General features: G+C 39.3%; 1 protein-coding gene and 1 long non-coding RNA gene across 2 annotated transcripts; one reads left to right on the forward strand and one right to left on the reverse strand.

Moving 5' to 3' along the window:
* Window positions 1–16: 16 nt before the first annotated feature.
* On the forward strand, window positions 17–5,570 carry LOC102233609 (transcription elongation factor 1 homolog). The gene is made up of 4 exons (XM_005809065.3): window positions 17–85; window positions 388–524; window positions 603–673; window positions 4,418–5,570. Exons 2-4 carry the CDS (start codon window positions 409–411, stop codon window positions 4,480–4,482), a joined length of 252 nt encoding a protein of 83 aa, XP_005809122.1. The 5' UTR covers window positions 17–85; window positions 388–408; the 3' UTR covers window positions 4,483–5,570.
* Window positions 5,571–8,471: 2,901 nt separating this feature from the next.
* LOC111608569 lies at window positions 8,472–14,306 on the reverse strand. The gene is made up of 3 exons (XR_002752743.1): window positions 14,210–14,306; window positions 10,982–11,113; window positions 8,472–10,145 (listed from the first exon to the last, which is right to left on the reverse strand). It is a non-coding gene; the product is annotated as an uncharacterized LOC111608569 (long non-coding RNA).
* Window positions 14,307–17,819: the final 3,513 nt, after the last annotated feature.

Here is a 17,819-nt window from a genome sequence, read left to right on the forward strand (position 1 = left end):
CACTTCAATCGGACCGTTGTTGGTACCGTGACTTAAGGAACCCTTTTGCTGAGCTCTCCAACGTGTATGATCAGCCTGAACTCAGGTAAATACGATTAAACTTCCTCTAGTTAACCTGTAACAGTCACGCAGTGCTCCGTTGTTGTTAGTAAATGAAAGCACTGGAAAAGTAGTTTTCTTTGAAAAATATAGTCGATGTGTCTTTTATCCGGAGGTGAATAAAGTTGTCAAGCAAGTCAACAAACATGCTAACGGTAGCCTGCTAAGTTAACAGCATGAAGTATTGACATAATTTAGGTCCCGTTGTAGTCATTAATAAGGTTGTATATTCGCTCATATTTGGTGATATCTTCTTTGAACAGTGTTTGTTTTGTGTTGCTCACCCAGACTTTATAAAGCTTGTGTAAAATGGGTCGACGCAAGTCTAAAAGAAAGCCTCCTCCAAAGAAGAAGATGACAGGGGATCTGGAAACTCAGTTCACCTGCCCCTTCTGCAACCACGAGAAGTCATGTGATGTCAAAATGTAAACACTATACGTTCCTCTGATCAGAAGTTCTTTTGATTTGTTTCGGCTGGGTTCTAACTTGTCTTTTTGTTACAGGGAGAGAAGCAGGAACACTGGAATAATATCATGCTCTGTCTGTTTGGAGGAGTTCCAGACTCCCATTACCTGTATCCTTTTCACCAAGTAGATTATAGCTTGGTGGTTATGGTCCTCTTCTTAAAAGGAAACAAAACAGTAGTGATTTGAAGAAGCACTGCTGACTTTAATGTGTTTTCATTTTATAGTGATGGGGAAATGTCGTTTAAGAGACCTGGTTTTTGTGGTTTGTCTCTTTAAAAAAGCCATCTTTTTATATTCCCATATGGATCCTCAGATATTTTTTTTCTTCTTAAATTAAAATCTTATTTAAAAAAAAAACATTAAAATGAATTACTCATTTACAAAACGTTCATTCTATTCAGTATTTATTATTTAAATTGATTATTATACTCCATGGAACACAGTGCTGTAGTTCTGTTGTAAACAAATATTTTAGTAATTGAATAATCTATTGATTATTCTTACGATTAATCGAGTAATCGGATTAAAAAAACATTGGTAAATATAACATAACAGCAGTATTACTATTTCTTATCAACATCAGTCCAATTTTTCACATTTGAGCTTCCCTGACAATAACTTTTATGTAGGTTAGAAAATGAACTTGTAACAATAATAGCTCACTTTCTGAGTTAACCTGAAGAAAAGTTATACAAAAATCTGAAATTATATTAAATTTAATAATAAAGAGGCAGGGTCACAAATACTCTTATAAAAAAATATCTATACTCCATCTTTTGGTTTATGTATTCATCTTCAGTGAGTTTAATAGATGAACTCTCACCTTGCTCAAACATTTATAGCTTTGTGTTCAGCAATAATAGCGACGGGATTTGGCACCTTCGTTCGTCACACACAGAACCACATCTACCAGGTATGTAACGCCACCCATTAGTGGCGACCAGAATGATACGAAATTTATTTTCCGGTTCGTCCGTAAAGTTACGCATCTAAAGCACAGCCTCCTGCAGTGTTCAGTCTATCCGCTCACCTGTATAAATAATCCCGCCGTGTTTGTCCCCGCCTTTCGCTTTGAACCAGCAGCTCCCGGAGGAGAAAGGCTGCTGTTCTCCAAGCATCGCTCCCGTCATTTTAAGGATGCTTATTGGTCCCCCGAAAAATGACAAAAACCCGGACATTATCATGGATCAATAAAATCCTCCCAGGTCCAACTTGAAAATTGGACCTTATGCTGCTAACCCTTAGCTTCAGGCGGAAGTGAGAGCACTGCGCAACGCAAGTAATAACCCGGTTGGAACACGGTGCATTAAATAATAAAACATAACTTAACCAAGCTTTGAGGCAGATAAATTTTCCTCGAGGAATTTTAATAATCGAGGTACTCGAATCACTCGAGGAATCGTTTTAGCCCTACAGTGCTTCAAAAAATACATTTTAAGAAGAGGCTGCTTGAGATTTCAACCTTGTATACTGTACAGTCTGCTTTTGCTAATGATGTAATTTAAATGGCGTCTAAATTTAACATCTTCCTCCGATTACTAATTTTCTCACTTTTCCAGCTTGTTGTCTTTTATTCATTGTTCTGTCTCTCTCCGTAGCATCTCCCTTCTGCCTGTTTCCTTCTCTCTTTGTGTGTGTGCTGTGTTTGTAGCCGCTGCCCCTCCCATTCCTGCTCAGAGAGGCCACATAGCTGCTGTTTGTGATAAATATTACAAGGAAAGTGAAAAAAAGAAAAACAGCAGCTCTGATCCTTTTCTACATATGTAGAACTGGTTCTTTCAGTTGATTTGTTTATGATCTGTTTGAAGACTAGTTTGTTTTAATGCGGGAAACGGTTTTCAAAAGGGTTGTTTTTTTTTGTTGATGTTGAAAAATTCAGTTAGTTCAGCCCTTCACCAGTTATTGCCTTCATCTATCCACCTCGTGGCTGGAACTCGTCAATCTGCTCTTTCAGTCTGGAAAGGTTGCCAGTTGTCCACCTCCATCAAAGATGGTGGATTGCTTTTCTATTGCCCCGGTTTTATGAAGCAGGTTCAGCCTGTTCCGGTTTTCTTAAAGAGATCTTGCTGAAGATCGTGCTTAAATGGTTCAATGAAGCTAGCTAATTAAGTCAGTAAATCAACCTAGGGTTACTTACGGTGGATATCTGCTTGCCATATAAAACAGGTGGAGCAGTAAAAGGACTTAACCAATGTTGCTGCCGTATCATTAAAGCATGAAACCATATACCATTTTGTCAGGAATTGTATCATTGCTGTTCAACAATCCCAACTGCTTTAAACCCCCTTTTGCACTAAATGATCTATCAAGGTTGGAATGTTTAAATCTAGCAGGTGGAGATACTATAAATGTCCAAGACTAAAACATGTTGTGGTTGTTTTGTGACGTTAAACAGTTGTTAAAAGTCATAAGTATAAACACAAGTGTAGCAACACATGCAGAATGATAAACGCCAGCTCATGATGAATGAGATCTTTAAAGATGGAGGCATTTTAATTGATTGCTGGTTTTTAATCTTCAGCTCCCAGCATAAACTTTCAAATAATCAGCCTCAGTCTTTGGTACATAAGTATCAATTCTTCCATTTCTATTTCAAAACAGCATCACTCATTGAGGAGAAGAATAAAGGAACATAAGCAGTTTGTGTTCATGCATAGCTATCCTTGTTCTCTTTTTAAATTACGTTCTGAGGAGACTCATTGGTGGAGAGCCGGTCCTTTTATTTCTAATTCAGAAAGCTAACTTGCTCTATTGTTTAATTTAGAGGAGCCCAAGTCCAGTCCTCAAAAGCAACTATCCTGCAACTTTTAGATACAAATGGCTGAATTGTCTCATCAGAATATCATTCAGCTCTGCAGAGGCCCAGTAATGAGGCATTCATTTGATTCAGGTGTAGAGAAGGGATGCCTCTAAAAGTTTCAGGGTAGTAGCTATTGAGAGCTGAGTTGAACAGTCGTGTAGTAAGTTACCATGGTAACAGGCCTAGGTAAGTTATTGACCAATTCAAGCAGAACATGAGGTTACCTTGATAAACCACTTTCCCTGCTTCGTAGAATAAGCCTCTGATGTTGTAGTTAGGAAATTATTTTGGCTGAATCGCGATAGCCTCATAACAGCTGGCAGCCTCCGACGAAGTGATCATAACATTTAATAACATTCAACCCACAATAACACTGTGAGTTCTCTACTTATTTTGTAATTTAACATTCATCTACTTCAGGTGAGGGAATTATTCCTGCTGATATTTTTCCAGCCCTAATTAAAATAACATGTGTTTTAATCAATTTTATAACAAAAAGTAATCAAATATTTATACATTTCCTGCATAATTTCTGCTAATTTAATTCCATATTATTTTCCAGTTGCTTTCCAACACACACTCCATTTTGATTCTGATTTAGACCTGTTGACTACCTCTGAGTTATGACAAATTATGACCCTGATCACATCAAAACAACCCCAACACCTCCTGCTTTTTCTTTTTTGTTATTTAAACATATTTCTCTGCAGCAGAGGCCATTTATAAAAGGGGGGTTCTTAGGCTATTAAAGCTGCTATGAAATATTCCTCTGCCCAGTATCAATAAGTGTAAAAAGGTGTAAACTTATGTTGGTTTTTTTGTTTTTTTATACTGAAATAAATAAAGAATAAATCTGTAGATAGATGGTACTCTCTGACATCTCTTCACAGATTCAGAATAATTAGGATTCTATCGATAATTAAACATGCCCTACTTTAAAGCCTAAGAAATGGCTTGGAAGCAGAAGGACTTTAAAATAGTTTAATTGCAATACTTGTCATTTGTTTAGCACTTTGTAGGATGATCTTTTCCTTAATCAGAGGCTTCTCAGATCTGTCGGAGCCTGTAGATGTGTACAGCGACTGGATAGATGCTTGTGAAGTAGCCAATCAGTAGTCCTCATGGAGCTGGACGCGCCTCAGGAAGCTGGAGAGGTCGGACATGCGTTAATAGGGCCGCGCCTATTCAGATCATGCTGCTTCAAGGATACAGTTGAAACATTGAACCATGATAATTTGTGAATTTTGATGGTCAGTAAAGACATACAACTCTGGTAGCAGCGGATTCGCTTCAGACTCCTCAGCAAAAACCTGTTTGAGAAAAACAACTTTCATTCTGATTAAGTTTATTGTACGATAGTAACCTACGACTTTAGCTTTAAATCAGATTTTATATAATTTCTTCTGTGTTTTTAAATGTAATGTTAGATGGCCCTGAAACAAATGCTGGCTTTTTAGAAATAAAGTAGGAATCAAGATATTTAGTTTATTCTAACTGCTAGATATTGCAGATTCATAATTTATGCAAAAAGTGCATAATTTGAAGAGGTCAGGTCCTTGCATGTAATTGTGAGATCAGTAAGTACTGGATGAAGTATATTAAATTAACTCGCAATGATCAATTTATGCAAAGGTTTAAAAATTCAAGCTCTGCAGCTTTTTCACCTTAATCCCTCTACAGGATCTCTTTGATTTGCAACATTGTCTTATTTACTGTATTAAAACGTGGAGCTAGTGGGAACTTCTTAAGGTGGATTTAGATGAAATTTAGGTAAATGATGCTTTGAATTAGTTATTTTGTCTTAAATGCTGCAGATTGCCACTTAATTTTTGTATAAATAAAGTAACCCATCATTACCAAGAGATCATGATATCAGTTTTCTTTGCCAACACAACACTGTTACAATGCTCTGCTTCATCTTAAAGTACTGCAGCTTTAGGTCATCTACACACAATAAAACTACTAAATGCAGAATAAAAACCAGTTAGCTACATAGTTAAGAGGTAATTAGTTAAATGGTTCATTATCCTTTAAGTTTTCACTTCATTGTTTTTGCTTGTTCGATGAAAGAATCTTGCCCTAAAAGAGGGAAATTCAGAAAAGAGTATTTTGCTTTGCTGAAATCTGTAATGCTGGTTGATTTTAAATTAATCTAATTGTAATGTTTTCAACTGTGATCAGTGAAATAAAGACTTCTTACTTGATGTTATTCTGGTGTTTACTTTTACACGGAATCAACAAAATTTTGCGCATTCGAGCTGTTATTTTGTCAAGGTGAAATGATCATACAACTTTAAGTTTAAAAATATTGAAGCACAAATAAGAATTTTATGGAAATGTTCTCTGATCCACACAAGTAAAAAAATATATTTATGAACCTTTTCTAAAATTTGGATAAATGTCCTTGAGCAAGTAGAGGAACCACTTGACTTTTTGTGTCCATGAGCATAATTCTAACTGAATATTTAACCACTCTTCTGATCAGAACTCGCAGACCTTATTTAAATTGGCACAAATAAGGTTTTAAGCAAAGTCTATAGATTTCCAAAAGGGCTGAGCTCAGGTTATTAGGGACGCCATTCAGGAAGCCTTCCAAAACTAACTCTGATTTGTTTTTAGAATCTTTGCCCTTTTGAAACAACAAACTGTGTCCATGTTTAGCCCCACATGACCTGAACTGTCACACTCAGGACGAGGTAAGTCAGCTTTACAACCCAAAGAGCCATAATTGTACATATTCCTACTAAAATATATACATATTATTTTGACTTTATAAATCTTTGACTAAAAAAAAACTTAAAACTTTTCTTGAATGGAATATTCCATAGCTTTAGTAAGATAAGAAGAACATAGCTTGCAACAGGATGATAAAAGAATGTTCTCCACCAGCATTGTTGTTCTGTTGTGGGATTTTTATGCCAAAATTAAATGAAAGTGCACAGAAATGCTAGCTTTGTTTGTTACTTTAATACTTTAGGATATCACTCAGTTCTGTCTTGTTTTTGGCCAATGTTAGTCTGAGCCGCCTGTAACTCCAGAGCAGCAGGTTTCAGACGTCTGCCAGAGATCAAAGATAGTCTTTTAGGATTTTAACAAACAACCCAAGAACCACCAAAAGTCAAGTTGATCATAAACTGGAAGATGCTATAATGGAAGCGTCCTCACTGTCAACTGTGAATCAGACCTAGAAAAAAAGCACTTACTCCAAAATAGGCACCTTGTAACTGCACATTTACCACCAGATTTAAGGTCAGATAAGACACAAATTGAGCTTTTTGGTCACAATAGCCAGAAGGTGTCTAGGCAAGGCTTTTATCCTTTACTTTTTTTTTTACTCAGTACCATCTTTTTATATGATGATGTCACACCTGGGTGTTTCAACAGGACAATCATCCAAAACGCACATCAAACCTGTGTCTGGGATGTCCCAGACCTCTGCTCTATTGAAAATGTTTGTACTGAGATTGAAAACCTGAGCCATGCAGGGAACCTGACCGGTTTCAATCAACCTTATCATTTCTGTCAAACAGAAAAGTTAAGTAACCAGCCAGAAATACTGCCAAACCTTGTTGATGGCTTAAAAATGTTTTGCTCTCCCTGTGACTTACTAAGTATATTTACCAAAATGTTTGTGGAGCTGTATGTACTGTACATATTTAAGCCTGTATGCAGAATTATTTACCTTTATGGATTACAGAAAGTCTACCTAAAATTCAAACAGTACACCAATTTTTTAAAACCCGACTTAGTTTCATTATTCTACCCAAAAAAGCAACAATTCAAATGCGTCATTAAAAATCCTAATTTAATACATTCAGCGAAGACGATGGTTGTGGGTAAATTTCTGACCAGAACTGTACCTTGATAAAGACGACAGAACTCAGTCATGTTAATACCATTCAGTTTAAATCTGTCATGCACTTCAGACATAAAAACCCATTTTTTCATATATACTTTTTTTTAGTAAAACAACATCTGTACAATGGAGGCTGTTTTGGCTCCACAATCTAGAATAGAAAACATAGAAATACACATCTTCCAACAACCACATGCTGATGTTACATTTCAATACGCTAAAGGCAGTCTTTGAATGCCAATCTACTGTCCTGAGGCATCTGTGACTGTTGCACGTTTTCAGGAGCCCATTCATCCCCACTGAGCGCAGAACGTAGCAGAAATGAAAGAAGGCAGTGTAGTGGGGTTGTGCACCAGACAGACCTGAGTGATAATAGATGAGATGTTGAGTGCTTGCCTGGGCTCTCCACCCAGGAGGAGTGTGTCCGTGCATGCATGCTCTGCGGCATGCATTGTGTTCGATGATGGACCCCAGCTGGAGAGGTATTGACAGCGCCTTATGAAACATGCTGGAGGATGATTACAATGGAGAATGATTATCACTCAGCTTCTCCTGCTCTCTCCCCCTCCCTCCTCCTCCGTCTCTCGCTCCTTCTTTTTGCCTCTCCCATTCAGCACGCGAGGTCAAGTGTCACTCTGTCTCCCTGTTGTCAAGGCTGCCAATCAACCCACACAGCGAGTCCGGGGCAACTGTTGCCAGGGAAACAGAGCGATTTTGGTTGCTAGGCACCTGGAGCTGTGCTCACAATAGTCATTTTGTTGCTTGGAAGCAACATACACGCGCTTGCATAAACACACACATAGCCACGGAAAGCGCTTTCCCCTAATCAACAAGTTCACGGAGCGTCAGAGGGAAATTTGCGTTAATTATGATTACATACTGTCACAGATTTGCTTACACATTGGAAAAAAAATCATGCAAGTGTATTTGATGGGAGCGTAATCTATCTTCAGGCTGATGCTAACAAATTGCTGAATTTGCAAACGGATGCTGATCTTCTAATTTATAATACTTTAGCAATAATGCTAATGCTCCGAAAATGTTATTCCGGATGTTTTATTCCACCACCTCAGCCGCCTGATTAATCAGCAAGCCCAAACGTCCCAAGAATTCTTCAAACCCACACCCTGGACCTGATCAATAAAAGACATAAACATCCATCACTGTGACCAAAAATAGTTACCCATAAAAGCAGTCAATCCCTCACCCCCCCCCCCCCCCCCCCCCCCCCCCCCCCCCCCCCCTCCAGGCGTACGGACCCAGTGAACCTTCACGCAGCATCGCATGTGTGCTCAAATGGACGGGATCTATCCATGTGCCTGTTGTCATGAGCTCCATCAAACCCCACTGTTTCCCTGCTGGCATGTAGATCCTGTGTTTGTGTCAGTGTGAGTCTGATTCTGCATCATGACAGCCAGTCAACTGAGTCAAAATGCTGAAATGTCAGCCACGGGTGCAAGCTTTACATGTCCTCATGTGTTACTGTCTCCTGTTGCTGCAGCTACTGGCATCAAACTAGCACTTTTTTTTTTACTCCTTTTATAAGGTTTGAGCTGGAGAGTGGAAAAAAATCGGAGCGCAGGGGGTAGTGTGGATGGGCTCGCTGCTGAGCAAAATTCTCAGGCACCGTATCTGGAAATTTAAGGACTTCTTGTTTGGAATGAATATAGACATAAAAACAACAAAAGACAGCCATGAAATGATGAGACTATGACATCGCTTATGAATGACAAGAGTACATAATCAAAAGATTTAATGTGCAGTGGTGAAGACTTTTGAGATAAGCTCCCAGAACTGCCTGGGTTTTAGCCGAGCAGCATGGTGCAAAGCTTCTTGTGAAGGAGCTGCTGAACACACCAGCTCCACAGGTGGACAGAGTGACACGGCTGATAACACCTTGTTAGTGGCTCAATTCAATTGAGACTCCTGGCAAGCCTCAATTGCTTTTTACTTTGCCTTGCAAAAGTAATCACTTCCGTTTAACTTTTTGTCACATTTTGTCACATTACAGCCACAAAGCTCGTTGTATCTTCTTGGCTAGTTTTGGCTTGTGTTTCTCAGAAGGATGTGCTGTGCTAGCTTTCAGCTACACATGGGATTTTTCTTGCATGCCAGAAAGTTTTAGTCTCATCTGATCAAAACACCTTCTACCACGTTTCTGCTGTGTTCCCTACATGGCTTGAGGCGAACCGGACTTGTTCTGGTTCTTCTGGCCAACAAATCATATCGACACATCATCGACAGATTTTCCTGACTGGGCTGTGAATCTCTGCTGCTCCTCCAGAGTTAGTGATTCTGCTTCTCTGATCTTGAATGAATGAACCAAAGTTTATTTAGGGGTATCGGAGCAAAATCATGGCCAACTTCTTGGATTTTTATTTGTAAAAATGTTAAAAATGTTTTTTATAAAATGTTTCCCTTCACTTCACAATTATGCACTAGTTTGAGCATAATTGGGCACAAAGTACACAGTTATTGGGATTTTATAAGAGATCCCAATAATAATCCCAATAAACCTAATTGAAGTTTGTGGCTACAATGTGACAAAATGCAGAAAACCTTAAGGTTTATGAGTACTCTTACAAGGTAAGGTAATTCAAAAATCTGATTGACCAAACATTTCCATTTGTTCCTTCCCTTATGTGTTTGGACTCTGCAGCACTACAGAACAGATCTCCACATCAGATCCAGTGTTGATGATAAAGCTTCCCCTCGACTACGCGTATTCTCAAGCAATAACATCCACATCTGTATTATCAACCCAAGAATACCCGTGGTCGAGACCGGAGCACAAAATGCTCGCCTCCACCCACGCTTCCACTCCTTTCTCACTCCATTCAGCTCCTTTTTTTCCCTCTTCTCTGTTATCCTTTCAGCTCCTGAATCAGATTGCATCGTAGAGGCGAATCTTTAAGGACAGCACCTGTGATAAAGGAGACAAAAGAGATGATATTTAGCCTTGAGTGGCAATGCACAGCAGCAGCAGCATTCACAACTTAAGCCCACCGCTAGAGTACTAATTAGATTGTATGCTTTATGTATGTCCACACACATTAAGAGATCACACTGCCATCAGCTCTTCCTGACATCAAGCCACCGTTTAGCCAAGCACTCGGGGAGAGGACAGGATCACCAATTATGTGCAAGGTGTCAGGAATTGCTACTCTCCAGTGAGGGGGAGGGAGCGATTACCAACAACAGATGATGTACATAACAGATGTTCATTCCTCACCTATTGTCTTCCCTCTTTCCCAACTTCCAACTCCTTTCCAGGAAAAAAAATCCACAATCCTTCTGCCTTCCTTACTCCGTCCCATGGAGAATAAGCCAGACTCTTCCCAATCCACATTTGCCAATTAGAGACACAGTAGCTGTCAGCCGAGGAGGAGAAAAGATGGGAGGAGGAGAGGCATTGGAAAAAGAGAGGAGGGGAGTTTGCATCAGCACCACAGTCAGCTCCTCCTGGAAAACTCCAGCCCCAGTTTACAAACCGGGCATGACAGTCTTCCTCCTTTATTCCCCCACTCCTTCCTCTTAACCTTTCCCCTCTAATCACGCTGATCCGTCTGCCATCTCTTTTCCGCTCCTGCCCTGTGTTTGCTCTTTCATTGTCTGGACAGCTGCTTGTTTATCTGTCCAGACACATCCAGCACTTGAGCAACACATCTCCTTCAAACTACCTGACTGACTCTCCTGCAAAATTCCTCTGAGACCCTTAACCTGCTGTCACTTAGAAGACCTCAACATCTCGCTCATTACCTATAACCCCCTTGGTCTTCCTCTCCTCATCTCCCTTCCCTCTTTCTTGCCTCTTCCTCCGCCCCAACTGTCCAAGTCCGGCCTGCCGGTGATGGCAACTCGTGTGGACGTGTCTTCTGTTCTCACCACGAGCTGTGAAGAGATGTAGGGAGGTGTCACAGATCTGGTGTAAAAATACACCCCGCTGCTGCCCAGCTCACCCCGCAGGAGCGGCCGTGTCTCTGCTCTGTGTCACCGGGAACGTCTCGGTCTGATCTGCAAACACCTTCCAGTGTGGTACATCGAGGTTAAGCTATGATAACATGACACTCATGTGGGCGTGCCTGGAGCAGCAGTTCTGACACATTCATGCAAGCTGATCATGTACCCACATATTTATGATTTTACCTTCTTCCTCACCCACCCCAATAATATATTTATAGACTGGTAAGAAGTTTATTTGATGCCGAAAGACATCTGGTTTGCATCTATAAGAAAATCCATTTCCTGAATTGACTTGATTGAAAGTGAACTGGCTCCAGCTGGAGGGCCTAATGAAAGAAAATCGGTCTGTGTTTCATATTTATGTCTGACGCAAACAGACTTATCAATCATTTTATGTACCTGGTATTTGGAGTAGGACGCAGAATTACAAGTGACTGAGCCTGGAGGCAAAGACGAGACGGGCTTGTGATGGAAAGACGAGACGGGCTTGTGATGGAAACAGAAGCAGAGCGGATGCTGGGCCTGCTGCTTGCACATTATTGCTTAATTGTTTGGAACTAAAGGCCCTGTTATGAGCATGTTTATGCTTTTGCCTGCAACAGCAAATCCTTCCAGTCATTTCTGCCACGCTGTTGAATCTAATAGTCACTACATAAAAAAAATAAAAAAATAAAAAATAAATGACCCACTCGTAGCTGTTCTAATGAATTTATTCTGGAGTCCAGAATTAGCAGATCCTCTCTACATTTACCAAACTTCTGACTACAGTACCCTAAAGCACAAGGCCAGATTTAGGAGAAGGACTCCGCCTGGGATACCGTCACTTTTGATTCCCTACCCAGAGCTTGCTATATTAAAAACCTACAATATTTTTGAACAAATCAAAATATGTCTCAAGGAGGGAACTTCCTGTTAGAAATAACATCTGCCTCCACCTGGCAAAGTAAAGATGAGATTTTATTATCATCCTCAGAAATGAAGGTGTGTGCTTTAAGCTTAACACCCTGTTGTATTTATGCCTGAGACTCATTTTTTGATATGAAAAGGGATGCAGTACTTCAGTTGTTCCCTTGCAATGTTGACAGAGGCATCTAAAAAGTATGTCTTTGGACAACACTTGGTTACAAAAGTGCTAAAGATTGTTTGTGTAATATAATATCGAGGACAGTAAGCACTGACAAAATACAACCATTAACCATTAGCCACGAGGGAGCAACTGTTAGCTTGCAGTGTTCAGCTAACAGGTATTAAAAGGGCAATTTACATTTCATTTTAATAATAAAACACTGATTATTTCTATGTGAAAGAGATTTTTTAAAGCATAGTTTGAGAATAACAAGTCCTTTATTCTCTAACAACAGACATTAAAGAGCATTTTCAATGCATTTCTGTCAGTAGCACCACCTTAAAATCAGACAAGCATAAGTTACATAATATATAAATTGGTAAAATTCTCATCGTAACATTCATAACAGTCCTTAATTACATAGCTTGTATGAATTGTGAAACCTTTATCCTATTTGTGAAAAAATAATTAGGTGAAATCACATCTTGTCTTGTTTTCTTGAGCAGAGTATTGAATATCATCTCATCTCATGTCCTGGATGTATTGTTAAACCCCTAATGGCCACAAATTGCATTGAAACTGCTACAGATAATTAACTAGTGACAAATTAATGTCAAAGTATACAGGCCTTGTCTACATGAAAATAGAGGTTTTATGGTATGTTTTCCTTTTTGAAAACTTAATTTTAAGAATAGCATGCTTGAATCAAGATACGTCTTCATTCGTATAAAAAATAAGATAACCCAAAATTTCACAGCAACACCCAAGATGATTTTAGGTGCATGTCAGAAAATCAATCCAATTTGCAAGTTGCTTTGGTGCTAACTGTTTTAAGGCAATTCACAAATACAAACCAGATCTTAGAGCCCAAACACACAATAACATAACATCCAGCTTTTTGATCTGTTCTTTTTGTCCTTAGAAGTCTGATTTTTCATTTTTCCAGTTTGAAACACAATAGATGTTTGAATTTCACATGAAAAACTCAGAAGTGTTCTCTATCCAATATGGCTGCCGTGCAATTTAAACACTGAGAAAGATGCAGAATCAAACCGTTTATTTGTAATTCTCACATCTTATAATACATTAAGAAACACGTAGAACAATACAGCTTCTATTGCTTCTTAACTCTGCAAACAAACACAATAGAGTAATAGTAGAGAAAGTAATACATTGTTATTAACTGGTACTTCTAATAGCAGTTAGACGTGGAAATCACAGTGATATAGGCTATGAAGTGAAGCAAACATTTATTTAAAAACTGAAAAAAAAAAACTATTTTGAGGCCCCCGATGAAAGACCACCACCAGGCTTCTGCCCCAGTGAGCCCTTGTTAAAGTCCGGCCCTGCCAGTACAGATGGCTCCAAGTTGGCCTACTGGCCCAGATAACCAAACAACCTCACACTGTAAAATCACACATAGCCAGCAGCACCTGTTTTCTACGTGACAGGCGTGGGTTATCAAGCTTTCTTTGTTTGTAAATACATCCGCTCCCACTGACAAGGAGATCCCAGTTCAGATGCCATGGTGGCAGGCGTGGACTGAATCCTTAACCCTTCAGCAGGAGAGTGTGAACGGGATTCAAACCAACATACTTTCCATCCAGCAGGCTACAAAAGGAAAAAGACGCGCTGCGGTGAAACACTGAGCTGGGAGCAGGTGTATCTCCCTTCAAGGCGTTTGATGGGCACTTTGGTGGGGATGCTGCTGGGACCAACCTGTTTAGTTATCAAACCATAAAGCGTGCCAGCATCCCACTGATCACTGATAGGGCGTCAGTGGCGCGATATTAACGGTTTCATCCGGAATCTTAAAATCTAGTTTCTTTACTTCCACGATTATAAAGAAAGGCTGTTTAGCCACGATTACAACATCCTAAAGTGCTGGAATCCACGCTATCAGCTGAGGCAAAATGTGATTTTATGAAAGGAAAAAAAAAAAAAAAATCATCACTTACCGCTTGGTCCACGTTTACGCTGCTCCCACGGAGAAGCCGTTCTTAATGCCACGCACTGTTTCCACGCTGAAGTCAGAGAATAGGTTATACTGTGCAGGGAAACGCCCCCCCGCCACCCCTTTCTCCCACCACCACACCTCCACCCCCCCTATCCTCTCCATCCATGCTATTCCTTTCTCCACCGTGCGCGTCTCCTCCCGCTTGTGGGGGAATCACATAACCACTCCTTTTTTTTCTTTCCTTTTTTTTCCCGCGGAATGGAAGGAATGAATGGAGCGATGACGACTCTGCAGGTGCTGTAGCAACAGCAGCATCCTTTGCAATGCAACTCATCTGCAACCTCTCACCTCTCTCCTCCCCCGCCTCTAATCACACTCTCATTCTCTCTCTCTCTCTCTCTGGTCCATCCCAGTAGAGCGTGGTCCTATAGCGCAGCGGCGGCAGCTCCAGAGCTGGTTTGGCTACTTCCAAGTCATGATGGAGTATAGGCTAACACAGAGTTCAGGGTTAATACAATGAATGCACCTCTGCGGATGGGTGATTAATTTGTCTCACTGACCACACACACACACACACACACACACACCCACACACCCCACACAGAGAGGGCGAGCAACAGAACATTGTCCTTTTTTCCCAACTGGAGTGCATTTCAGAAAATGAATGTCTTTTTTTTTCTCCACACAAATAGCTAAGGATTTATTTTACAACCCTACATTATAACCTTTGCTGCATTAGTCACAGTTGACAGAGCTTTAAATTATTAAGCAATTAAATAAATCACTATAAGTTAAGGATGCAGAGCTGTGAAAAAGTGTTTGCACCATCACCAATTTGTTTGCTGTTTGTCACACTGAAGCATTTCAGATTATCAAATCATTTTAACGTAAACCCAACCAAAAAGTAAGAGCTATCCAGACATACCTTGTGTAAATAGCATTCTTTCTGCACACAATCCAAAAACATGACTCTCCAAAGTGCTGTTAGGTGTCTGTGTTTGTGTGTATTGTGTGTCTCTGTTGCTGGGTATAGAAAATGGATGGATGGAAATTCATACTCAGTAAAAATGTTTGGAATATCATCTGTCCATAGTGACTTTATAATCTATTATTGGAGTCAGGATGTGAAGGTTTAATATAGCTGCACTAGTTTGAATTTACAATTTAGCAGCTCAAAGGCAAATGTTGCATTTAGTGAACAAACTTGTTCTCAGTGGCATCAACATTTTTAAACAGCAACATCTTACCATCTTATAATTTATTATGATCGTCTGGAATGGTTCAGTGAGGCCTCATCAGGTCGCAGTTTAATTGAAAATGGCGGTCTCTGAAGAATGATAAAGTCTTCTTGTGTCTTCTGTAACTCAACAACCTACATCACAATTTTTTACTCATTGCTGGGCTTAAACTCTCTAGCTTATGGTACAGAAGTATAACACACATTTTAATAAAACATAAAAGCCAGCAAGTTTTACAGTGTAGACTTCAGATATTGGCGAGTTCTTATGAGTGTGAATTATGCGTACATAAAAGACTTTGAAGCTCAAGGAATGATGTTATATATTTTTTAAAATTTAGATTATATGCCTTTATGGCAGAGGCATACAACTACTGAATCAGAGAACAGCTTGAGCACCTAGAACAAAACAAAACAATAAAACAAAAATTATCTGTCAGGTTTGCACTGAACAAGTATCCATTGTGTGTAAATGCTGGGTTTCTATGTGTTATGGAGTGTCCATAGTCTTAAAAGAACATGGCTGCTAACACATAAATTTGCATCTGATTATAAGATTATATTCTGCACCAATTCAAAAGTTTTGATGTACATTCTGGTTTTTGTTTTCAGACATCTGAATTGCATTTGATCCTCTAATTCAAAATCTAAAAACTCTGTCTGAACTCTGAACTGGGTGATACACACTTAGCATAAAATCCTCGATATTATCAGAATCTTTATTTTTCTTCCTGAAATAACTAAAATGAACACATCTGTTAAATTGGCAAAGCTAGTTTTGCATCAAGACCACCAAAGACAAGCGTGAAAACTGGATTATATAGATGGCAAAAAGAAATATCCTTCTATCATCTTGGGTTATGTCTAATCGATCCATGAAAGACAACACAGGTGAACAGCTAACATTTTAGCAATATTTGAGTTTCCTCAGTTTAAAGATAACGACTGAACTCTTGCCATGTAGTAGCAGACTTCCACTGTCTATAAAAAAATCCAGTCTCAACAACTTTGTAGCAGTTTATGCAAAAGGTATTTAATGAATCGTCAATCTATCGATGTTTGCATTGTCCTGTGTGAAATGTGCTGAGAATGGAATGTGATTTTTGGCTCTGACCAACTGTCTGATGTAAAATCTACAGTGGTGTAAGCAAAATATTATTGAAGTTTAAGTGAACACTTTAATATTGGCGTTTTATTTTGATGCTCTGGCTGGAAAAGCTTTAGGTGTCGCATTTTCAGTAGATGTTTTCAGAATGCTTAGCGACGGTGGGTTATCTTAATTTTTTTATATGAATAATCAGCATTTGTGTGAATATAAACTAAATTCAAACATGACCTTGATGTTTATAAAAGAATCAGCATATAATACTGCTAGGTTTATAAGCATAGATTTATTTGATCTTGGTCTCTTTCGGGCTACATGTTAGCCTCAACTAATCTCCATTAGTGGACTTCGAGAGCAGGTGGACTGACTGCTTATAATCCTTTAAGAAAACATACTTTAAAAAAATACAAAAACTGGATCTATCTCTTTATGAAAATGTCCATTTGCTGTAGTTTTTGGCACCTGACACTTCTTTCTAAGCCAATATTTCACAGTATGCTGTCACTGTGTTGTACTGGAGATGAAGTGAATAAAAATGCAGCCAAATTTTAAAGATAATATTGAAAGACATTCAAGAAGCTTAGGCAGCTAGTGACCTAGACCCCCACATAGGATCATAAAAAAGTGTCTACCCTGTGATCTACGGTAAAACTGTCATAGCACCCTGAGTGATGCAGTATAGGTGTGATGTTTTTTTATTTTTTTTTATTTTAGATAATATACTGTATATAAGGATTTTTCTTTCACTCAAGTTTCTGTATATAGATTTATGTTAGAAAAGGTTTAGTCATTCTGTGTGGTAATGGCATGTTAACACACATGGTGCTGAAATCGTAATGGCCATGTCTTTAAGGATGTTTCCTGCTCAGCTAAATTCCCTGAGGTATATATGTCTCTGTGTGTGGTGGGCGTGTACATGTGTGTTCCTCCTCCTGCTCCTACATCTAATGGGGCCTGTGCATTCGATTGATGGTCGTCCTTAGCAGACATGCCGCATAGGACTAGTGGCTTGACGCCTTTTATATTTCTCCCTTCATTCGGTGGACTGGAATAGAGTGAACCCTGAAAACCTGTTTGTGTTTGAGTTCTGAAAGCTGGACAAAAACCCACAAAAGGAGTCAAACTAGCTTTGTGCATGCAGAGAAAACCGTCTCCTTTGCAGCTACAGACGAGCAGACGGGGAGCAAACATGTAGGCTTGATGTTTTAGAGCCTGCAGCGCTAACGCAAGCCCAGGAGCTGTGGGGCCATAAAATAAATTACAACATTT

Source organism: Xiphophorus maculatus, chromosome 5, assembly GCF_002775205.1.
Source record: "Xiphophorus maculatus strain JP 163 A chromosome 5, X_maculatus-5.0-male, whole genome shotgun sequence".
In the NCBI taxonomy this organism is placed as follows: Eukaryota; Metazoa; Chordata; class Actinopteri; order Cyprinodontiformes; family Poeciliidae; genus Xiphophorus; species Xiphophorus maculatus.

Excerpts from the sequence above, each read along its gene's own strand:
- LOC102233609 (XM_005809065.3), top strand. The coding sequence starts at position 409 with ATGGGTCGACGCAAGTCTAAAAGAAAGCCTCCTCCAAAGAAGAAGATG. Across the intron at positions 525-602 it reads AAGTCATGTGATGTCAAAAT|GGAGAGAAGCAGGAACACTG; the intron begins GTAAACACTATA and ends TTTTTGTTACAG. Across the intron at positions 674-4,417 it reads GTTCCAGACTCCCATTACCT|ATCTGTCGGAGCCTGTAGAT; the intron begins GTATCCTTTTCA and ends GAGGCTTCTCAG.